Source organism: Gorilla gorilla, chromosome 20 (genome assembly GCF_029281585.2).
Source record: "Gorilla gorilla gorilla isolate KB3781 chromosome 20, NHGRI_mGorGor1-v2.1_pri, whole genome shotgun sequence".
In the NCBI taxonomy this organism is placed as follows: Eukaryota; Metazoa; Chordata; class Mammalia; order Primates; family Hominidae; genus Gorilla; species Gorilla gorilla.
The window spans coordinates 59,930,529-59,953,365 of record NC_073244.2 but is presented as its reverse complement, the minus strand read 5'-3'; the positions used below and the strand labels follow the sequence as shown (position 1 = coordinate 59,953,365).

Here is a 22,837-nt window from a genome sequence, read left to right as displayed (position 1 = left end):
GGGGAAAACAACTGCCCTCCCTTCCAAGTTGAGGACGACCTTAAAGCGTCGCCTAGTAACCTCGTTTCCGCCGATGTGATTGGATCCTTCTCGCGTCCCTCCCCTAGTCCCCACGCCCGAAACAACAGAACCAGAAACTTAATCTAACGGTTAGAAAACTAGGGCAGCGGGCCCGGCGCGGTGGCTCACGCCTGTAATCTCAGCACTTTGGGAAGCCAAGGCGGGCGAATCACTTGAGGTCAGGAGTTCGAGAACAGCCTGGCCCACATGGTGAAACTCTTTCTCTACTAAAAATACAAAAATTAGCGGGGCGTGGTTGCGGGCACCTGTAATCCCAGCTACTCGGGAGGCTGAGGCAGGAGAATCGCTTGAACCCGGGAAGTGGAGGTTGTAGTGAGCCGAGATCGCGCCACTGCACTCCAGCCTGGGCGACAGGGCGAGACTCCCGTTTCGAAAAAACAAACAAACAAAAAACAAAACACAAAAACGAAAACAAGGGCAGCGTACGCGTTGCATAGCAACCAGGTCTCCTGCCCCTCCCTTTGAGACAAGAGGCGGACCTGGACGCCCCGCTCAAAGATGGCGGCTGACTGAGCCGCTTTCAAGTTACTTAGCTCTTGACAATAATTCCGTCTAACCCATCAGGCCCCTAGAAGGGCTAACTATGCCCTTTCTGAGTCTTCCACGCGGTGGGGGCGAAGGAGGATGGAGCTAGAACGAAGCCTCAGCGCGTGCCCCGCACAAACATGGCAGCATTCCCAGCAGCTCTAAACTGCCCGACGCGGGCGCGCGCGCGGCGCAGGCGCATTTCCGCTCATTCCGCGGCGTCGGCTGCGGCGGCAGTGGCGGTGGCGGGTACCGCACGGGGTATGGTCCCCGGGTCCGAGGGCCCGGCCCGCGCCGGGAGCGTGGTGGCCGACGTGGTGTTTGTGATTGAGGGTACGGCCAACCTGGGACCCTACTTCGAGGGGCTCCGCAAGCACTACCTGCTCCCGGCCATCGAGTGAGTGCTGTTTCCGCGACTCTAACCCCGCCCTCCCACTTCAGTTTCGCACAGTTTCTTGCCTGACTCCGACCTTTCACTTCCTACCCTCACAGGTATTTTAATGGTGGTCCTCCTGCTGAGACGGACTTCGGGGGAGACGTGAGTCTAGGGACTCCTGGGCCTGAGGGAGGAGGGGCCGGGGGCCTGGACTCCTGGGTCTGAGGGAGGGAGAAAGGGCTGGGCCTGGACTCCTGAGTTTGAGGGAGGAGGGGCTGGGGGCCTGGGCTCCTGGGTCTGAGGGAGGAGGGGCTGGGGGCCTGGACTCCTGGGTCTGAGGGAGAAGGGGCTGGGGCCGAGATTCCTGGGTCTGAGGAAGGAGGAAGCTGAGGAGTTCCTGGTTCTGGAGGAACAGGAAGCTGGGAGCCCTGATTCCTTCTCTAAAGGAAAAGGGAATTGAGGTCCCAGATTAAAAGTTTTCTGTCCTCCCCTCCCAGTATGGGGGGACCCAGTACAGCCTCGTGGTGTTCAACACAGTGGACTGCGCTCCCGAGTCCTACGTACAATGTCACGCTCCCACCAGCAGCGCCTATGAGTTTGTCACCTGGCTCGATGGCATTAAGTGAGCTTTCCCCCACTTGGGGTGGGTTGGGGGGCGCTGTGAGGGGCCGTGAATGAGTGATGGCTTGGGTGGTTGGGGTCCCTGTAAGGGGCCATGCATGAGGGATGGCTTGGGGTGGTTGGTGTCCCCGTGAGGGGCCGTGAGTGAGCGATGGCTTGGGTTTGAGCTGCAGGAAACATCCTATATATTAAGCGATTGAAAGGACTTTGAGGGTGATTGTGTTTTTGTCAGAAGTCACTTTTGTGGTGGCTTCTGTGTGCTCAGCAATGTTGCCATCAGTTTAGAAGTAGGAAAAACCTTCCCATTCAGGGAGGCCTGGCTGAGCTCCAGCAGCCACCTTGTACTCCCTGTGTGATTGTCCCCTTTCTGTCCTCTCTTTTTCTATCTACCCCTGTCCTCCTTTTCCAGATGGGTACATTGTAGCCTCCGTGCAGGGGGATGGGTCAGAGCCAGGATAGATCCCTCTGTGGCTTGGATCAGAATTTTTTTTTTTTTTGAAACAGTGTCTTGCTCTGTCTCCCAGGCTTGTAGTGCAGTGGCACAGTCGTGGCTCACTGCAACCTGTACCTCCTGGGTTGAAGCGATTCTTCTGCCTCAGCCTCCCAGGTAGCTGGGATTACAGGCGCACGCCACTATGCCCAGGTAATTTTTTTTTTTTTTTGTATTTTTAGTAGAGACAGTTTCACTGTGTTGGCCAGGCTGGTCTCAAACTCCTGACCTCATGTGATCTGCCTGCCTCAGCCTCCCAAAGTGCTGGGATTATAGGGGTGAGCCACTGTTGCGGGATTCAGGACGACAGGAGAGAGCCCTCAGGTTAAAGCAGGAGAATCTTTCGCTGAGTGTACTCAGGCCCAAGCCGACTCACGTCCAAAGACGGCCCAGAACAAAGATAGCACTTGACTTTTATACACACTTCACAAAAGGGGGTGGGCTAGCTTGAAGCAAGCTTACAGTGGCGCGACAGCAGGGATACAGAGGCAGGAGAAAAACAGTTAATCAAATTGTTGTAACAGGTTTATAACTCAGGATTGCACATAACCGTTGCTATGCAACCCAGATGTCTGTTATCTAGGTTAGCCTAGGCACGGGCTTATCCCATAACCTTCACTGTGGTGCCCAGGCAGCTCAGGCTTCTCATGACCTTCGCTGTACTTCTTAGATAAAACAGAATACTTGAAGTCATGAGTTACAGAGAACAGGAATCTATAAACTCATTCCATAAAACAAAGGAAAATTTGTTTTTTCTTCTATGTTGAGGGAGTGCTGGGAGAGTCTCCAAGAGCACTTTAGATAGTATTATCAAGACTTTTCCTGGGTCTGGGCTGTGCCCATTGCTGCCTCTCAGACAAGTCAGCCTAATACAGTAAAACTTATTTCTCTTTTTAATTTTTTTTTCTTTAATTTCCTGCCTCACCACCACGCCTGGCGCTGGATCGGATTTTGATAGTTGACATTGTAGAGTCTGGAGTCAGGCAGACGGGTTAAATCCTGGCTCTTCCAGCACAGAACTAACTCTCAGACCCAGGCGTCTGTGTCCCCTCTGTGCCTAGTATCTCACCTGAGAAGTGAGGATGTGGATAGTACTTGTATTCGTTTTTCATTGTGTTACTTATTCTTAGCTGTATAACAGATTACCACCAAATAATGGCTGCATACTGCAAACATTTATTATCTAACGCAGTTTCTGTGAGTCAAGGACACAAGACTGGCTTGGCTGGATGGTTGGGCTGAGGGTCCCACAAGGCAATAGTCAGGAGGTCGGCAGGATTGCAGCCATCCTGGGGTTTGACTGGTGGTGGGGAATCCGTTCCCAAGGTGGCGAGTCTGTGGCTATTGGCCACAAGACGTCTCCACAGGGCTGCTTGACTGTCTAACATGGCAACTGGCATTCCTCAGATTGAGGGACCCAATAGAGAGAGCAAAGAGGAAGCCCCAGGCCTCTCTTGTTTTTGAGGAAGGGTCTCACTCTGTCATGCAGGCTGGAGTGCAGTGGCTCAGTCACGGCTCACTGCAGCCTCGACCTCCTGGGCTAAAGCTCAAGCGATCCTCCCATCTCAGCTTCCCGAGTAGCTGGAGTAGCAGGGACGGTAGCCAAATGCCAGCACACCTGGCTGATTTCTTAAAAATATTTTTGTAGGTCGGGCGTGGTGGCTCACGCCTGTAATCCCAGCACTTTGGGAGGCTGGGGCAGGTGGATCACCTGAGGTCAGGAGTTCGAGACCAGCCTGTCCAACATGGTGAAACTCCGCCTCTACTAAAAATACAAGCAATCGTCCTGCCTTGACCTCCCTAAGTGCTGGAGTGCTGAGATTACAGGCCTTAGCTGGGCATGGTGGCGCATGCCTGTAATCCCAGCTACTTGGGAGGCCGAGGCAGGAGAATTGCTTGAACCTGGGAGGTGGAGGTTGCAGTGAGCCGAGATCACACCATTGCACTCCAGCCTGGGCAACAAGAGTGAAATTCTGTCTCAAAAAAAAAAAAAAAAAAAAAAAATTTTGTAGTGGCCGGGCACGGTGGCTCATCCCTGTAATCCCAGCACTTTGGGAGGCCAAGGCGGGTGGATCACCTGAGGTCAGGAGTTCGAGACCAGCCTGGCCAACATGATGAAACCCCGTCTCTACAAAAAATACAAAAATTGGGCAGGCGTGGTGGCTCATGCCTGTAATCCCAGCACTTTGGGAGTCTGAGGCGGGTGGATGATGAGGTCAGGAGATGGAGACCATCCTGGCTAACACGGTGAAACCCCGTCTCTACTAAAAATACAAAAAATTAACCGGGCGCGGTGGCAGGCACCTGTAGTCCCAGCTACTCGGGAGGCTGAGGCAGGAGAATGGCGTGAACCCAGGAGGCGGAGTTTGCAGTGAGCCAAGATCGCACCACTGCACTCCAGCCTGGGCGACAGAGCAAGACTCTGTCTCAAAAAAAAAAAAAAACCATACAAAAATTAACCAGGTGTGGTGGCATGTGCCTGTAATCCTAGCTACTCAGGAGGCTGAGGCAGGAGAATCACTTCAACCCAGGAGGTGGAGAGATCGCACCACTGCGCTCCAGCTTGGGTGACTGACTGACTGAGACCCTGTCTCAAAAAAAAATTGTTTTTTTTGTGGAGACAAGGTCCTGCAATGTTGCCCAGGCTGGTTTTGAACTCCTGGTCTCAAGTGATCCTCCACTTCAGTGTCCCTAAGTGCTGGGATTAGAGGCATGAGATGCTGCACCCAGAGGCCCCACTAGGCTCTTTGTAATCAAGTCTTGGAAGTTACACGTCATGTCATTATTTCTGTTACATTCTTTTTTTTTTTTTTTTTTTTTTTGAGACAGAGTCTCGCTCTGTTGTCCAGGCTGAAGTGCAGTGGTGCGATCTCGGCTCACTGCAAGCTCCGCCTGCTGAGTTCACGCCATTCTCCTGCCTCAGCCTCCTGAGTAGCTGGGACTACAGGTGCCCGCCACCACACCCAGCTAATTTTTTGTATTTTTAGTAGAGACAGGGTTTCACTGTGTTAGCCGGGATGGTCTCGGTCTCCTGACCTTGTGATCCACCCGCCTCGGCCTCCAAAAGTGCTGGGATTACAGGCGTTAGCCGGGATGGTCTCGGTCTCCTGACCTTGTGATCCACCCACCTCGGCCTCCCAAAGTGCTGGGATTACAGGCGTGAGCCACCGCGCCTGGCCTACATTCTGTTTTTTAACCTGAGACAGGGTCTTGCTCTGTTGCCCAGATTGGAGTGCAGTGGTGGGATCATAGCTTGCTGCAGCCTCGACCTCTCGGGCTCAAGTGATCCTCCCACCTCAGCCTCCTGAGTACCTAGGACTGCAGGTGGGCACCACCATGCATGGCTGATTTCTTTATTTTAATTCTTGTAGAGATGAGGTCTTGCTGTGTTGCTCAGACTGGTCTTGAACTCCTGGCCTCAAGCGATCCTCCTGCCTTGACCTCCCTAAGTGCTGGAGTGCTGAGATTACAGGCCTGAGCTGCGGTGCCAAGTCCACTTCTGCCATACTGCATTTGGTGTGCAATATAAGCGTATCCCGTTCAGTGTAGGAGGAGACTACCCAGTGTGTAAATAGCAAGAGGCTGGATTGCTGGGTGCTGTATTGGGGGCTGGGTACCGCAACCTCACAGGGATGTTTGGAGAATTAAGTTAGTTGATGATGTTTAAATACAGTGCCTGGCATGTATTAAGTGCCGTGTAAGTGTTTCCTAGGATTTTGTGCCTCACTCTCCTGGTTTGCAAATGGATAATGGTCGCGTGTATCTCCGTGTTGTTAGAAGATCACAGGAGCTAAGTTGCGTGCTGTGTGTCGCTTAGGGCCTGGTCTGCAGTCAAGGTTCATTAAACAACACCTGTTTGTAGCTGCCGTTACCTCTGTACGCTTCTGCAGCAGGTGTTTGTTGAGTATCTGCTTTGTTCCAGGATGTGCGTGCAAGTGCTGGGTGCAGGACATATAGTGAAAAGGTGACACAGAAGCTTCCCCTTCGCGGTAGCTGGAATTCATAGGTAACACAGAGCAGGGTTTCTCATCCTTGGCCCTAGTGACACTGTGGACACAGTCATTCCTTGTAGTGGGGGCCGTCCTGGGTATTGTAGGATGTTTAACATCATCCTTGGCCTCTACTCACTAGATGCCGGTAGCCCCCTCCCAAAGGTGTGACAACCAAAAATGTCTCCAGGCATTATAAAATATCCTCTGGGAAGGGGGCGCAAAATGTATTCCATTTGAGACCACTGGGAGAGACCGGTAAGACAGTCTTGAGTGATGTTAAATGGAGACTTCTTGAGGCCCAGGTCCAAGTCTGATGCTCCTCAAGTGCCTGGCAGCCAGCACAGGGCCTGGTACACAGGACGCCTCGGGTAAATTCTGTAGAATGAATGTCCAGAATGCATTTAATACTAACTACCCTGGAAGACACTGCATAGCCTTCCAGACCCAGCTCAGGTGTCTTATACCCTGGGAAACCTTCCCGATTCTTGCAGCCAGATGCTTCCTCCTCTGCCTCCATGACCTGTCACAGCCCCACACCTCTGGACTGTGAATGTCCAGGTCCCTGGGTGCTTCTGCCATTTGCTTCCAGCTGGGGCTTGGCACCCACGGGGCTTCAGGAGACTGGCTGAATAAATGAATTAGTGTGTAATACAAAAACAACAAATAAATAGAAAAAACTAACCAGGCATGGTGGTGCACACCTGTAGTCCCAGCTACTCAGGAGGCTGAGGTAGGAGGATCAACTGAGACTGGGAGGCAGAGGTTGCAGTGAGCCGAGATTGTGCCACCGCACTCCAGCCTGGGTGAAAGAGCGAGACCCTGTCTCGGGGGAAAAAAAAAAAAAGAGGTGGAAGGAAAATAGACCCAGTGTCTTTCCCATAACATTATGACAACTCAGTTGTTCATTCATATGTTCACTCATTAATTCAACAACTGTTTGTGGAACAAATCGTCCTGGGCACCAAGGAGTTAGTGGGCATGAGATAGGCAAGGTCCTGGCCCTCATGGAGCTAGTTTGCCTGGGTGACAGGCCATGTGTAGGGAGCGCTTGGTCATGGCCGGATGCTGTTAACATTCACTCGTTTTGACCTCCTGGGGCTCCAGGCACCTGTTAGCCGATGAAAGCGGGCAGCCGAGACCCCGGGGAATGATACTGGGTAGAACAAATGGGAGTAAGTTAGAGGACTTGGGAACACCAAGTCAGAGCCCACTTGTGTCACCTAGGGGGCTTTTATTTTTATTTTGTGTCTGCCATATCAAGGGGTTTATTTGGAATTTATCATAAACTTGATGATATTTTAGCCATATTTTGCAGCCAGCCATAATGCTGCTTCTGTTCAAGTTTTCCACATTTCTTTGACAAAATGTTTATTACATGTCGCCCTTTGAGCTTGTAGCAGATGACTTGTACTTAGTGTTCAATAAGAGAAACGCAAGTTTTAGCATCTCAAACTGGTTAGTTTATCACACTTTTCCTCATAAGGGTTTTGTTTTGTTTTGTTTTGTTTGAGATGGAGTCTCTCTCTCTCTCCCAGGCTGGAGTGCAGTGGCATGATCTCAGCTCACTACAACCTCTGCCCCCAAGGTTCAAGTGATTCTCCTGCCTCAGCCTCCTGAGTAGCTGGGATTACACGTACCCACCACCATGTCTGGCTGGTTTTTGTATTTTTAGTAGAGATAGGGTTTCACTTTGGCCAGGTTGGTTTTGAACTCCTGACCTCAAGTGATCCGCCCACCTCAGCCTCCCAAAGTGCTGGGATTACAGGCATAAGCCATTGCACCCAGTCACTTCCAAAATGTTTTACAGGGTCATGCCTGTAATTCCAGCACTTTGGGAGGGTGAGGAGGCAGATCACCTGAGGTCGGGAGTTCGAGACCAGCCCGACCAACATGGAGAAACCCTGTCTCTACTAAAAATACAAAATTAGCTGGGCGTGGTGCCGCATGCCTGTAATCCCAGCTACTCGGGAGGCTGAGGCAGGAGAATCACTTGAACCCAGAAGTCGAAGGTAGTGGTGAGCTGAGATCGTGCCATTGCACTCCAGCCTGGGCAACGAGAGCGAAACTCCATCTCAAAAAAAAAAAAATTTTATCACCCCAAAGGGGACACCCCATATGCATGAAGCACTAGCTCCCCATTCCCCCATCCCCCCATCCCCAGCCAGGGTGGTTTTGGCTCGAGTCCCAGAAAGTCCCAGGAAAACATTGGCTTAATTTCACCTGTAGCAGAACAGCTGGGTGCAGAGTTGGTTCACCCCAACTCTTTGCACACAGTTGAAGTTTCTGTGTGCAAAGCTGTCTTGATGCCGGGCACAGTGGCTCACGCCTGTAATCCCAGCACTTTGGGAGGCCGAGGCGGGTGGATCATAAGGTCAGGAGTTCGAGACCATCCCGGATAACACCGTGAAACCCCGTCTCTACTAAAAAAATACAAAAAATTAGCTGGGCGTGGTGGCAGGCGCCTGTGGTCCCAGCTACGAGGGAGGCTGAGGCAGGAGAATGGCGTGAATCCGGGAGGCGGAGCTTGCAGTGAGCGGAGATGTGCCTCTGCCCTCCAGCCTGGGAGACAGAGCGAGACTCCGTCTCAAAAACAAAAGCTGTTTTGATGGCTAGGAAGAGGAGGGCTGGGAAGTGTGTGGTGGGTTGGGAGCAGCGCCCGAGTGCCCTGAGAGCAGGAAGAAGGCTCAGGGGCTCAGTGTGCTCACTGGCCGGGCCGAGTGGGACTGGAAGGAAATCAGTGTGAGAACTCAGGCAGGAAGCGGAGAGCCCCGCTGCATGGCCCTGCCAGGCCACCAGTGCACTGAGTACTCAGCAGATGGTTCCTAGGCCTTGTGTGACCTGGGGTCAGACGCCTTGGTGTCTCTCATGGAGGGCTGCACAGGGTGCGGAGAGAAGCTTGACAGCTGCAGTATCGGGTGATCTATGATATGACTAAGGGCAGGCCCTAAAATTAGGTGGCATGTAGGGAAGGCTTCCTATAGGAGGGCACACCAGGATGGGTGTCGTAGTTTAGCTGGATTCCATCCGGGCCGGAATGGGTGTGTTCCAGCACATGGAGAGACCTGGATGTCTGGGCTTCGTCAGTTGAGAGGACCTATAGGTGCGGGCATGGAGCAGGAGAGATGGACGGGGTGCAGGACTCGGAGGCCTCGGATGCTGGGCCGATGCCAGGCCAATGCCGGGCCGAGGGCCTGGGTTGGTTCCAGTCTTGATGGACACAGTTGGGCCTGTAGACGTTCATTCACTTAGCCTACATTTCCTGAGGCCTCACATGTGCCCCGCTGTGGTGGGCAAGCCTGGGGGTAAGAGAGGACTCAGACCCCATCCCCGCCTGTGGGAGAGGTAGGATCAGAGACCACACTTCAGGGGGACAGGGCCCTCAAGACCCTCAGAGGGGTGCTCGGTCTCCACACACGTCCCCTGCAGCAAAGGTCAGCCTCTCACGACCACGTGACCGGAAGAATGGTGGCAACCACAGCTGCCCTTGAGGAGAGGCCATCCCCGGGCTACAACCCATGTGGGACGGACGCTGCGACGCGACTGCAGATCAGGCGGAGGAGAAACGAGAGTCTGTGTGTGTTAGTTTCCCAGGCTGCCGTAGCAAAGTATGAGAAACTGGCCAGAAGAATGGAAATTGATGTCTCAGGGTTCTGGAGGCTGGAAGTCCAAAATCCAGGTGGTAGGGCCAGGCCGTCTCTGAAACCTTACAGGGGAAGGGCCCTTCTGCCTTTCCTGGCGCCTGCTGAGGCTGCATCACCCGTCCTCACATGGCCTCTCCCTGTGTCTCTCTGTGTCCTTGTGTCTTCCCTCTGTGTGTGTGTCCGTGTCCACGTTTCTCCTTTTCACAGACACCAGCCATAGTGGATTAGGGTCCGCAATTTAACTCGATTACGTGTGTAAAGATCTTTCCAAATTAGGTCACCTTCTGAGGTACTGGGGCTTAGGACCTCAACCTGTCTTTTTGAGGGGGGCACACTTGAACCCATAAGACTAGGAGGACAGAGGAGGCCCCCGTCTCTGGCTGGGAAGGTGAAGTGGGACCAGGACTGATTTGGAGCAGACAGCCCAGAGAGGGGAGGGGACAGCAGGAGGCTGGGCATGGAGTCAGTCACTCCAGGGTTGGAGTCAGCACAGGATCCTAGGCTTGGGGTCCCCAGCCCTTTCCCATTCCCTCCCAGTCTTCATGATTAAAGACAACAAATGTCGGCCGGGTGTGGTGGCTCACGCCTGTAATCCCAGCACTTTGGGAGGCTGAGGCAAGTGGATCATGAGGTCAGGAGATGGAGACCATCCTGGCTAACATGGTGAAATCCCGTCTCTACTAAAAATACAAAAAATTAGCCAGGTGTGGTGGCAGGCACCTGTAGTCCCAGCTACTCGGGAGACTGAGGCAGGAGAATGGCATGAACCCGGGAAGCGGAGCTTGCAGTGAACTGAGATTGTGCCACTGCATTCCAGCCTGGGCGACAGAGCGAGACTCCATCTCAAAAAAAAAAAAAAACACAGACAACAAATGTCCCCTGTCCTGTCTGGGACTGGTGCTGTGCTAGCACCAGGGATTGGGTAGGGAACTCAGCAGTGTCCCTGTCATCCCAAGGTGCATAGCCCAGGATAGAGTGGGGGACAGCATGGGAGCAGGCTCTTCAAGCATAGCCTGGGGATGGGGATGATGGCAACCCTGGGGGCTGACCACTCTGCCCCTGCAGGTTCATGGGCGGGGGTGGTGAGAGCTGCAGCCTCATCGCGGAAGGACTCAGCACAGCCTTGCAGCTGTTTGATGACTTCAAGAAGATGCGCGAGCAGATGTGAGTGCCCCCTCCACCCAGGCCGGGCCAGTCTCTCTCTGCCTGGCCTGGAACCACTTTGCCTGTCAAGTGGCTCTACCTCCAGCCTCACCCTGTAGGGCATGGGCTCTGTGTCCCCAAGCACGCTGAGCCAGGAGGCTGCAGGTGTGTCCTTGGGGGACGCCTGGCCAGTGCCCGGTCTCAGCATCCCCATCAGGAAGCAGTGCCAACTCTGGGTGTCACTCCTGCCTGCCCTGCCTGCTGGGTGACGTAGAGCACATCCCAGAACCTCTTGGAGCCTCAGTGTTCTCAGCTGTAAAGTAGGGGCGTTGCTTCTGATTCCATGTGAGGCGGAATATGTGCTTCTCCGCTGGTGCTGGGTCTGGGTTCCTTCTCAGGGCCTCTGTTGCTGCTGGCTTCATGTCTTCTCTCATTCCTGGTAGTGGCCAGACGCACCGGGTCTGCCTCCTCATCTGCAACTCACCCCCATACTTGTTGCCTGCTGTTGAGAGCACCACGTACTCTGGATGCACAACTGAGAATCTTGTGCAGCAGATTGGGGAGGTGAGGATTCCAGGGTCTGAGGGACGAGGGTCTGGGGGCCCGGAGTCTTGGGTCTGAGGCAGGAGGCACTGAGGGCCTGGACTCCTGGGTCTGAGGGAGGAGGCACTGGGGGCCTGGACTCTTGGGTCTGAGGGGGGAGGCACTCGGGGCCTGGACTCAGTCACAGAATAGTCACAGACTGGTGACCAGCTTTGCTTACTCTCTTTTCGAAACAGTCTGGCTCTGTTACCCAGGCTGGAGTGCAGTGGTGTGATCTTGGCCCACTGCAGCCTCTGCCTCCAGGGTTCAAGCAATTCTCGTGTTTCAGCCTCCCGAGTAGCTGGGATTATAGACGCCCGCCACCACGCCCAGCTGATTTTTGTATCTTTAGTAGAGATGAGGTTTCACCATGTTAGCCAGGCTGCTCTCAAACTCCTGGCCTCACGTGATCTGCCTGACTCGGTCTCACAAAATCCTGGGATTACAGACGTGAGCCTCCACACCTGGCCCGCTTAGTCTTACTGACAAAACTAGAACCCAGAGTCTCCCGGGGCAGGTGATACCTGGTTTCAGGGTCTCCTGCCTCAAAGCCCAATGGGAATTGTGGTTGTAGGGCTGGTGCTGTCCAGCCACACAGCAGTTGTGGTAGGTTGGGGGCCGGCCCCAACACCCCTATGGAGGGGGCCCGTCATGACTGCTCGGCCCCTCTCCTACAGCGGGGGATCCACTTCTCCATCGTGTCTCCCCGGAAGCTGCCTGCGCTTCGGCTTCTGTTTGAGAAGGCAGCCCCCCCGGCCTTGCTGGAGCCGCTGCAGCCTCCGACAGATGTGAGCCAGGACCCGAGGCACATGGTGCTGGTTCGGGGACTCGTGCTGCCTGGTGAGGCCTGGGCACCGTGCGCGGGGATGGGGGCTCGACGTGTTTCCCCAGCTCCCTCTGACTTGGATTTTGGATTTCTCTCCTCTCTCTGCACCTTGAATCCCTTCTCTCTGGGTTTGGCCATCCCTCCTGCTCTCAGTTGGGGGTGGCTCAGCCCCAGGCCCCCTCCAGTCAAAGCAGCCAGTCCCCCTGCCTCCCGCCGCACCCTCAGGTGCCACTCTCTCAGCAGCCCCCCAGCAGCCTCTGCCCCCCGTCCCCCCGCAGTACCAGGTATGGATATTTCCGGGAAGGGACGTGCTTCTGGGGACTTGCTGGAGCCCTGGCCCCTGGGGAGAGATCTAGTTGCATGTTGGAGCTTGTGGGATGATGGGAGTCCCATGGGACATTGGGAAGGTGGGACTCCTGGGGCCCTGGAAGCTCATGTGCTGTGTGATGGGTGTTGTGAGCTAAGCTATCCCAGCTGGTGCCTCATGGGGCCATGGGTGGTGTGACCTCGTGGGATACCAGGACTGGGGGGCCATGGTCCTCACCAGTCCCTTCCCTTCTTCCCTTCTACCCACAGGTTCCCGGGAACCTGAGTGCAGCTCAGGTGGCCGCGCAGAATGCAGTGGAGGCTGCCAAGAACCAGAAGGCCGGGCTGGGCCCTCGCTGTGAGTCCTGGAGTGAGGATGAAGGGCGGGCAGGGGCCAGGCAGGCCTCTCTCCACACACTTGTTCCCCACTTCTTCCCTTGGTCTCTCCCACAGTCTCGCCCATCACCCCTCTCCAACAAGCTGCTCCCGGAGTGGGTCCCCCCTTCAGCCAGGCCCCAGCTCCCCAACTACCCCCAGGACCCCCTGGCGCCCCCAAGCCACCACCTGCTTCCCAGCCCAGTCTGGTCTCCACCGTGGCCCCTGGCTCCGGCCTGGCTCCCACGGCACAGCCCGGGGCACCGTCCATGGTAGGTGCCTGCACGCCTCCTGCCTCTGCTCCTTCCTCCTGCTGTCCACAGCTAGGACAGTTAGAGGATGAGTCATTTGCCTTCCAGGGGGATGTGGCTCTGGTGGTTCTGGGGCTTTGGGGGCTCGTGGTGTGTGTGCTGCAGATGCCTGAGATGAGGGTCTGGGGACAGAGTGGGGAGGCTCATGGCTCCAGGAGGGTCAGGGCTGTTCCGAGAAACCCAAGGAATCACTGGGTCTGGGAGTCCAGGGCATCGCACAGCTTACGAGTCCTCAAATCCTGCAAGGTCCAAGCATTTGGGGTCCTGGGGCTGGCCAAGTGCTGTTCTGGGGATGGAGGGGCAGAAGAAGGGACCTTTCCTCCTTCCTGGTTTGCCCTCACAGGATGGCCCCCGGAGGCTCCCGTCCTTCCCCATTCTCATGGCCCTCCTTCCTCCCCTCTGGCAGGCAGGCACTGTGGCCCCAGGAGGGGTGAGCGGCCCTTCCCCAGCCCAGCTGGGAGCCCCAGCCCTCGGTGGGCAGCAGTCAGTCTCCAATAAGCTTCTGGCCTGGAGCGGGGTCCTGGAGTGGCAAGAGGTGAGGGGCCTGAGGGTCCATTGGGCACTTGGGACTCCTGGAGCCGTGGGGCTGGGCATGTAGGACTCATGGGGCCAGATGCGTGGGGTCTGCAGTGCTGGGTTTGGAGGCATTCGTTGTGCTGGACCCGTGGGATGCGGGGCGAGGCCAGGAGCCCCATGGAGCGGTGAGACTTGCGGTACAGAGGAGAGTCCCCATGCAAAGAACCCAGAAAAGCCCAGGATTTGGGGCCCAGAGAAGAGCCCAGGCGATGTATCATCTGGGGCACAGTGGATGGTGGGATTTAGGGGCCGGGCACGTAGCTGTAACATTTGAGGAATTGAAGGCTTGCTGGTCTGGAGTAGGGGCCTGGGGCTCATGGGACTTAAACTGGGGAACATCCTGAGCTTTGGGGCTACCAGGGTAGGACATGAGGGCTCAAGGGGACTGAGGCTTATGGCCCTTTTTACTGTGACATGCTCTTTTTTCCCCCTCAGAAACCCAAACCTGCCTCAGTGGATGCCAACACCAAGCTGACGCGGTCACTGCCCTGCCAGGTCTACGTGAATCATGGCGAGAACCTGTAGGTGACAGTCAGGGGCGGGGTGCGGTGGGGCTGGGGCTGGCCCCCTCCTCACACCTCTCCTGGCATCGCCCCCCAGGAAGACGGAGCAGTGGCCCCAGAAGCTGATCATGCAGCTCATCCCCCAGCAGCTGCTGGTGAGTGGCGGTGGAGGGCCAGCCCTGCTGCCGGGCAGTCCTCACCCTGCTGTGTCTTCCCTGTTCCCTGCCCCACCCCCACTCCCTGCCTCGTGTCCCCGCCTCACTTGCCCACACCAGCATGCCAGCCGACTTCTGTGTCTCCCGCAGACCACCCTGGGCCCTTTGTTCCGGAACTCAAGGATGGTCCAGTTCCATTTCACCAACAAGGACCTGGAGTCTCTCAAAGGCCTCTACCGCATCATGGGCAATGGCTTCGTGAGTCCAGGGCACGGGGGACTGAGGGGTGTTGACTCTTGTCCTGCTTTCTGCTGACCTTTGACGGGAATCCCAGAGTGCCTGGGCCCACGGAAGCCGTTTTTGATGGTTGGGTGCACTTCATGTCCTTAGGTTCCTCGCCTTTCTTCTAGAGCCGTGACTTTTATTATAATCATCGTATGCACTAGATTGAGGGATATTCCACATTAAAAATGTGAGCTGGATGTGACAGGATCAGTTAGGAGGAAGCTGTTGATTCTGGCATGGCTTTACGGGATGTGTTCGTTTCCTGTGGCTGTGGTAACACATTACCACAAGCAGAGGGGCTTAAAACAACAGAAACGTGTTCTATCCCAGTTCTGGAGGCCAGAAGCCCAAGGTCAGGGTGTCGGCAGGGCCACGCTCTCTCTAGAGGCTGGAGGGAAGGCCTCTTCGTTGCCTCTTCCAGCCGGTAACCCCAGGCTTCAGGTGGCATCGCTCCAGGGTCTTCCTCCATCCCGCGGCTGTCTTCCCTCTGTGTGTGTCTCCACATGGCATTCTCTTTGTGTCTTTGTGTCCCTGTGCTTATAAGGACATCAGTAATTTTGGATTAGGCCCCATTTTCCTGACCTCATCTTACTACAATTGCAAAGACCCTCTTTCCAGATAGAGTCACCTTCACAGGTGCTGGGCATTGGAACCTCAGCTTAGCTTTCTGGTTTTGTTTTTTGAGACAGAGTTTCACTGTTGTCAGCCAGGCTGGAGTGCAGTGGTGCAATCTTGGCTCACAGCAACTTCTGTCTCCTGGGTTCAAGCGATTCTCCTGCCTCAGCCTCCCAAGTAGCTGGGATTACAGGCATGTGCCACTATGCCCAGCTAATTTCTGTATTTTTTAGTAGAGACAGGGTTTCACCATGTTGGCCAGGTTGGTCTAGAACTTCTGACCTCAAGTGATCTGCCTGCCTCGGTCTCCCAAAGTGCTAGGATTACCGGTGTGAGGCACTGCGCCCAGCCTCAGCATAGCTTTCTGGGAGTCACAGTTCACACTTTGTAACTCGGGGAAGGAGCAGATCAGTTACTTCCGTGCACCAGGCACTCCTGCAGGAAAGAGGACCTTAGGGGGATCACCTCACGAGACCCTCACAGAACCTTGTGAAGAAGGCATTCCTGAGAGTTAGTACTTCCGGCTGCAAATCACGTAGTTTCCCAAACACATAGATAATTGGGGGCACTCGGAAAAAATTTTCTCTTTTGATTCTGTGGGTCACCTGGGCTCAGTGGGCCATCTCGCTTGGCGACTCTCACGGGGTTGCCATCAGATGGCAGCTGAGACTCTGGTCATCTGAAAGCTTTACTGGGCTGGATGTTCAAAACAGCTGTTGGCTGGGGCTTGGCTAGGACCGGCCATCCCAGTGTCTGCACATGGCCTGTCCACGTGGCCACACTGTGGCAGCTGGGTTCTGAGAGGGCAGGCATTGTAGGAGCAGGCATTTATATTTTGCACAGGACAGGACATCTAGAGGGGGCCAGCTATTGGGATTGGTTTCATAGGTCTGTGACATCAGGGACAGGGCCCTGTGGTTCTCTTAGCCTCTCCTTTATAGTCACAAGGTAGCTCTCATGGCTCCAGGCATCCTGTGTGCTTTCATGAAGGAAGGGAAGGGGGCTGTGTGTTTCCCTTTCTTCAAGACAGCAGAAACCTTCTCAGATTCCAGAGCAGGCATTCCTTTCACCTCCTAGCCCGGACCTAGGCCACTGGGCAGCCCCTAGTTGATGGGAGGCTGCTGGGAGCAGGTGTCCGTGACTGTCTGGGGCTGGGACATGTTACAGCCGCAGACAGCATTGGGAATGCAGGGGAGGAGGACACTTGGATATGGAATAGGCAGCTAGCAGGGTCTGTCTCAGGCAGGAAACCGAGGCTCAGAGAAGTCAACTCACTTGGCCAAGGTCAGCCTCGCCTCCCTCAGGAGCCCCTGCCCTGAATGCTGCATGTGTTACCCCCCTGATGACCAGTGATGTTTCCTGGGTGCTTCCTGTGGGCTGAGCCTCAGGCAGGGCTCTTGCTGTGGATCAGACATCCCATAGTCACAGCGACCCTGTGATGTGGGAGCACTCCCCGTGGTGTACACTGGCCGGTGCTGAGGGCCGGAGGATCTCTTGGGTACCCGGGGTCCGACCCACCGTTGATCACAGGCCTGCGGGTACCACACTGTGCATCTAGGCCGCTCTCCCGGCCGTGACCCTCAGCCGCCCTCTGAGGAGGCCGCCGTGGCATTTTATGCTCAAGAAACTGGGCCCATGAGGAGCAGGTGGTGGCCGAAGGTTGAAGAGCTGGGCTCCAGCGCTTTCTCTCCGCTTTCCCTCTCAGTGGGCAGCCGGAACCCTAGCTTGCCCTGAGCGCCTCAGTTTCTGTCTCCAGAGCAACCCACAGCACACCTGTTCTCCTTAACCTTCTATAGCAGAAACCTCACCTCCCCTTGCCTGTGGGGCCTCTAGAACCTTCTGGAATGGGGAGGGGGTCAGGGCTGCCTCTTTCAGGGCATGAATGGTTCTGAAGAGCTGTTGTCCACCCAGGCGGGCTGCGTGCACTTCCCCCACACGGCGCCCTGTGAGGTGCGCGTGCTCATGCTCCTGTACTCGTCCAAGAAGAAGATCTTCATGGGCCTCATCCCCTACGACCAGAGCGGCTTCGTCAACGGCATCCGGCAGGTCATCACCAACCACAAGCAGGTCCAGCAGCAGAAGCTGGAGCAGCAGCAGCGAGGAGTGAGTGTTGACAGTCCCCAAACCAGCACTCCGACCCCCTCCTGCCCGGGCCCCACAGCTCAGTTGCCCAAGCCCCACATGGCCCCCTGGGGTCTCCAGGACCAAGATGCCCACCCTTCTCCCAATACGTGGTGCCTCCAAGCTAAGTCCCACTCAGATTTTCTTGCAGTCTCTCTCCTTTTTCAGCATCCACATCAAAGCCCTGACACAGCTTCCTCCTGGAGACCTTGGAGTGTACGGCATCCCTCCCAGACCACTCACCCCCAAAGAGAATGTCCCCATCTCCTTACTAGTTCCCCTCAGGGCACAGGCCCTCCCGCCTCAGATTCAGGATGCCACCACCCTCAGTTACTGACCTGCCCCTCTCTCCCCGTGCAGATGGGGGGACAGCAGGCACCCCCAGGGCTGGGGCCCATTCTGGAGGACCAAGCAAGGCCCTCACAGAATCTGGTGAGGACAGGGCTGGCGGGGTCGGGGCTGGGTTGGGGAGGCCCCAAGGCTGCGCTCTGTGCCTGCAGAAGGGGCGTGAGGCCCTGTCCATCTCCCTCACCCCTGTGTCTCTTCCCACCAGCTCCAGCTCCGCCCACCGCAGCCCCAGCCTCAGGGTACCGTAGGGGCCTCTGGGGCCACGGGGCAGCCCCAGCCCCAAGGTACTGCCCAGCCCCCCCCAGGTGCCCCCCAAGGCCCTCCTGGAGCAGCTTCTGGCCCACCCCCTCCTGGACCCATCCTTCGGCCCCAGAACCCTGGGGCCAACCCCCAGCTGCGAAGCCTCCTCCTCAACCCACCACCGGTGAGATGTGGGGGTGGGTAGCGAGAGTTCCAGATCCTGGCCCTGGTGGTTCTGGTCCTGTTGTCTGGGAGGAGGGAGGTTGACTGTGGTCAGTGGGTGTGAATGGAGACCCGCCCAGGGCTTTAGGCAGAAGGCAGACCGCCTCCTCTCCGTCCATCCCCCACCTTTGAAGAAAAACTTCCCCTCACCACTAGCTGATTCCATCTCTGAGCAGTGTCTGTGTTGAGAGGTGGGGAGTTTCTACCAGGAGCCTCTGAGCCACTCTCTGTGTTCTCCCAGCCGCAGACTGGGGTGCCCCCACCCCAGGCCTCCCTCCACCACCTGCAGCCACCAGGGGCTCCTGCGCTGCTGCCTCCGCCGCACCAGGGCCTGGGGCAGCCCCAGTTGGGGCCCCCACTCCTGCATCCACCACCTGCCCAGTCCTGGCCCGCACAACTTCCCCCGCGGGCTCCACTGCCAGGTAAGGGGACCCGGGGGAGGGCAGAGGTCTGGACTGAGTGTCCCAGCAGCTCCTGGGCTAGAGCACCAAGACTGAGTGCTCCTGGGAAGTAAAGACATAGGATCCAAGAATGAGGGTTCCCCAATGGCCTTTGCGGAGCTCTGAGGGCTCCGGGAAAGTACAGCCCATGGGTCCAAGGACCTAGTGGGTTAAGAGCGTTTCCCATGATCCTCCTGTGTGTGCTCCTGGGATTGCTGGGAAATGTGGTCTTAGGGCCAGAGAAGTAGTTTTGGAGAAGGGCCCCCAAAGGCTCATGGGAAACAGCATATTTGTAACTAGATGGGGCCAGAAGGTGCTTCTGTTGGGTCCCCCAAGGGCTGCCTAGAAAACTTAGTGCCTCTGGGCCCTCCTGAGCCCAAGGGCCTACTGGGAGATGCAGTCCCTTCCCCACTGCCCCTCAGGTCAGATGCTGCTGAGCGGGGGTCCCCGGGGCCCGGTCCCCCAGCCGGGCCTGCAGCCCAGCGTCATGGAGGACGACATCCTCATGGATCTCATCTGAATCCCCAACACCCAATAAAGTTCCTTTTTAACACACGCCCCGGCTCCCGTCACTGACATCCCTCAGGACTGGGCAGGAGGAAACCCCAGGGGGCATCTCTGTCCTTGTTCTCACTTCAGCAGACATCCCTGGGGCCCTGGGTGAATGACGCCGGGGCCTCCGTGGTGAGTCACAGGCGGTCTGGTGCAACCTGATTCGTGGGAGATGCAGGGACAGGCAGGCAGCGCTCAGGACTCAAGCTCTCATGGAGGTGGCAGGGGCACCATGGGAGCCTGGAAGAGGCATCTGACCCAGCCCCAGCTCCTCAGAGTCTTGAAAGAGAATCAGCCGTCAGGCTGGGAGGGAAGGAGGTGAGGGGTGATCTGGGTGCAGAGGACAACAGAAACTGAATACTCAAAGGCAGGAGGAAGCCTGAGACATTGAGAGGAGCAAGTTGATGGATGCTTTTGGAGCATGAGCATGTAGGGAGCTAGAGAGATGGGCAGGTGCAGAGTTTGAGGAGCTCGGATTCCAAACTGAGCAGCCCATGGTTTGTCCTGGGGACACAGGAGAACCAGGAGGCTTTGAGCAGTGGGGCGGGCCTAGGCCAGCTCTGGATGTCAGAAAGACCCCTCTCAGCTGTAGAGCGTGATGAGGCCAGACAGGAGGCCAGGAAGGGTGAGGCTGGGTGGTGGGGGTGTCGGGGGCTGGGGTAGAGGTTGGCTCCTGGGGGCCAGGCCTATGTGATGGTAGGTGGTGGGGCTCCTGGGAGAAGGAGCTGGTAGTAAGTGCAAGTGGTCCAAGGGACATCCAGGTGACAGGTGCCATGTTGGGAGCTCAGGACGTGTCCTTAGGGGACAGTGTATGTTTGGCAGTTCAAGCCACAGAAGCAGACAAGATCGCACATGGAGAGAGGGCAGTCCCTGGGTCCACGTCAGAGACTGACCTTCCAGGGCTGTGGATGGGGAAGACGGTGGGTCTGTCCCCAGGATAGAATACCCAGCAGGGAACAGGTTTGGGACGTGGCAAGGTGAGGGACCTGAAGGATGTCCTCAGAGACGTCCCGAGGGCAGGGGGATCCAGACAGGCTTGGAGCGCAGGGTGGTCTCTCCTGGAGGTGGCGAGTGAGTTGTCTGTTGTCGGACTCTGGACCAGTGTTGCTGAGAGCGCGGTCCATGCCTGGACCACCAGCATCCATATCATTTTGCATGCTGGTTAACGTACAGATTCACGGGCCCCACCCCAGGAGAGAGATTGCAATCTGGTGGCCTATGGGCCATCGTGCGGATGAGTTTTGTTTGGCCTTCCCTGTGTTAGCATATGTGGCATTTTTTTCTTACGAGTTAGTTGTAAAAATCAGGTTAATTCACACACACACACGCACACACACAAAATCTGCAGTCTTGGCTTCTTTTGACAAGTCAGAAGAATTGGCACCCCTGGGCCCGCCCTTCTGCCTGGCAACAACGGGCTGGAGCTGCCCTTCTCCATGGGGCGTGTGCTCTCCGGTTCGCCACAGTCCCCACCACTCCCTCTTGGCTTCCCCGTCAGGCAGAGAGTCACTGCCTTTGTCACGGGGTTTGCACTGTGGTTGTTCTGTGGTAGCATTCAGAGGAAAGTGAAATCTTTCTTGTACCCATGTCTCTATCACAAGCGGCAAAACGAAAGAGAGAAGGAGAGGGCCGTGTGTTTCGAGAAAAATGGGAGCGAGCCTATTTCTTTGTGGAAGTGAAGAGCATGCCTATGTGTTTAATATGCAAACAAATCGTGTCTGTGTTGAAAGAATACAACCTGAAACGCCACTATGAATCAAAGCATAGTAAGAGCTACGACCAGTACACAGAACAGACTCGAGACGCCATCCTCAACGAACTGAAAAAGGGACTCAAATGTCAATAGGGTTTGTTTTGAAAAGCGAATTAACAGAAGTGGCGCGGCAGTGGTACGCCGTTCCGGAATCACGTGAGAAGAATGACCTGGGCATTCAGAGCTACAGCAGATGGCGAGTTTATAAAGGAGCAGAGTGACGTGTCCTGCACAGAAACACATGACTGTTGAGACCGTTATTTAAGTCTAACGGGCATTTGCGTTGCACAGTGAGTTGGAGATAACTCGGGGATTTACAAGTCCAGTTGCTTGAAAGAGTCAAATTGATTGTGGCCTTTTCTTTCGCTGCTCATAAACTATTACCACCCAGTTAGCTTTATTTATTTGTGGTGTTAAGAATCTTGATGTGACCGAAGAAGTCTGTGGCATGGTGCCAAGGCAGGCCCAACACTGGGAAAGGACTAATTTTTTTTGTATATTGAGAGAAAAGTTTCACATAGACTGGCCAGAGTTCCGAAGCACAACTACAGACAGCGTCATGACAGGGGGACTTGGCAGGACACCTTGATCCAAGGCGACAGCATTTGGCAAGGACACGGAAGTTGGGTCGTTGCATCCATCATCAGGAGTTGACTTGTTCTGAGCAACTGAACAGAACACACCGCGATGCTCTCGACACTTCCGCTCCTGGACTTCAGTCACGAGTGAGTTGATGGTGACTTGACCTGAGAGATTTCACAGAAGCTCTGTGACTTGGTTGTGGAAGAAATCTGAACTGTTCAAGTTAACCAACTTGGTTCATTTTAAATCAGGCAAAAGCCACAGTGGGTTCCCCTGAGAAGGTTAGTCAAAGACTTCTGGTCAAGGTTATGACCATTCTGAACACTGAATATTTCTCCGCAAGGATGTCCACAAACAGCTACTTGAATGTATGATGGTGTATGCTTGGTCCTGGGGAATCCACCGGCAAGGAAAAAAAGCCTTTACTCTTTCCTGTGCTGCAGTCGGCTTTCAGAAATGAAAGAGGTGGCCCGGACTGTATTCACCTACGTCCTGGGGTTGAAGACCAAATTCCCCCAAAGGCTCTCGGAATCCAGACTCATGAGAAGGAACAGACACTGTCCAGTTTGCCTTTGTTGGCAAATGTTTCTTGTGTGAATGCAGACCATAAATAGTAATTGAACTACAGTGCAATACGGCGCTAGTTCCTAAATACAAGTCTGTGTGAAGATGGTGAGATTCTACAACTATCTCCAGTAGTTGTCCTGAATATCTGTGTTTGGGAGTACCCACGCTTGTGAACAGCTGTTTTCCGTTACGAACCTGAATCAAATTAAACATCGTTCCCAGTTGAAGGATTCAAGGCTGAATTCTAAACTGCCCGTCCCCACCGTGCCACCCGAGGCCTGACACTGACATCTCGGTGTGGAAGGGAAGACGCCAGCCTTTTGGCTTCAACTCAAAGGCGCAAAAAGAATTATGAAAGAGAAAATTTTAATAATTAAATATTTCTATTTTTCAATTTGTATTTTTTCAATTTTGAATTTAAAAATATAAACTCCAGTAACATCCATGTTTGTATTATGTTCCATGCATTCACCATAGTTGAGTAAAGATCCGATTTGATGATATTTCTGGCCGTCGACTTTTCTTATACCTGGCTAGTTCACTCATTTATGTGACCCGCCTGGCCCCTGTAGGCATGTGAGTTTCCGATCCCTGCCCTGGAACTGTTGG

The 22,837-nt window shown here is 55.2% G+C and overlaps 1 protein-coding gene across 4 annotated transcripts; it reads left to right on the top strand.

The window, feature by feature from the left end:
• The first annotated feature begins 133 nt into the window (after window positions 1–133).
• On the top strand, window positions 134–22,731 carry MED25 (mediator complex subunit 25). 4 transcript variants are annotated; one of them, XM_004061190.5, is made up of 18 exons: window positions 134–1,003; window positions 1,099–1,144; window positions 1,480–1,604; window positions 10,792–10,890; window positions 11,313–11,433; window positions 12,129–12,291; window positions 12,431–12,561; window positions 12,854–12,941; window positions 13,037–13,230; window positions 13,676–13,804; window positions 14,281–14,366; window positions 14,446–14,503; window positions 14,654–14,761; window positions 17,315–17,506; window positions 17,885–17,956; window positions 18,078–18,296; window positions 18,576–18,756; window positions 19,197–19,329. In XM_004061190.5, exons 1-18 carry the CDS (start codon window positions 747–749, stop codon window positions 19,292–19,294), a joined length of 2,367 nt encoding a protein of 788 aa, XP_004061238.4. In that variant the 5' UTR covers window positions 134–746; the 3' UTR covers window positions 19,295–19,329. The 4 variants fall into 4 exon arrangements, with proteins under 4 accessions (XP_004061238.4, XP_018870505.3, XP_055225850.1 ...); XM_019014960.4 differs by lacking the exon at window positions 19,197–19,329 and adding an exon at window positions 20,928–22,731 and having other exon boundaries at window positions 562–1,003; XM_055369875.2 differs by lacking the exons at window positions 17,885–17,956; window positions 19,197–19,329 and adding an exon at window positions 20,928–22,731 and having other exon boundaries at window positions 591–1,003.
• The last annotated feature ends 106 nt before the right edge of the window (window positions 22,732–22,837 follow it).

Bases quoted from the DNA above. Each gene is read 5' to 3' on its own strand.
- MED25 (XM_019014960.4), top strand. From the start codon at position 747: ATGGCAGCATTCCCAGCAGCTCTAAACTGCCCGACGCGGGCGCGCGCG. The intron at 14,504-14,653 runs GTGAGTGGCGGT...TGTCTCCCGCAG, and splicing joins TCATCCCCCAGCAGCTGCTG to ACCACCCTGGGCCCTTTGTT. The intron at 14,762-17,314 runs GTGAGTCCAGGG...TTGTCCACCCAG, and splicing joins GCATCATGGGCAATGGCTTC to GCGGGCTGCGTGCACTTCCC.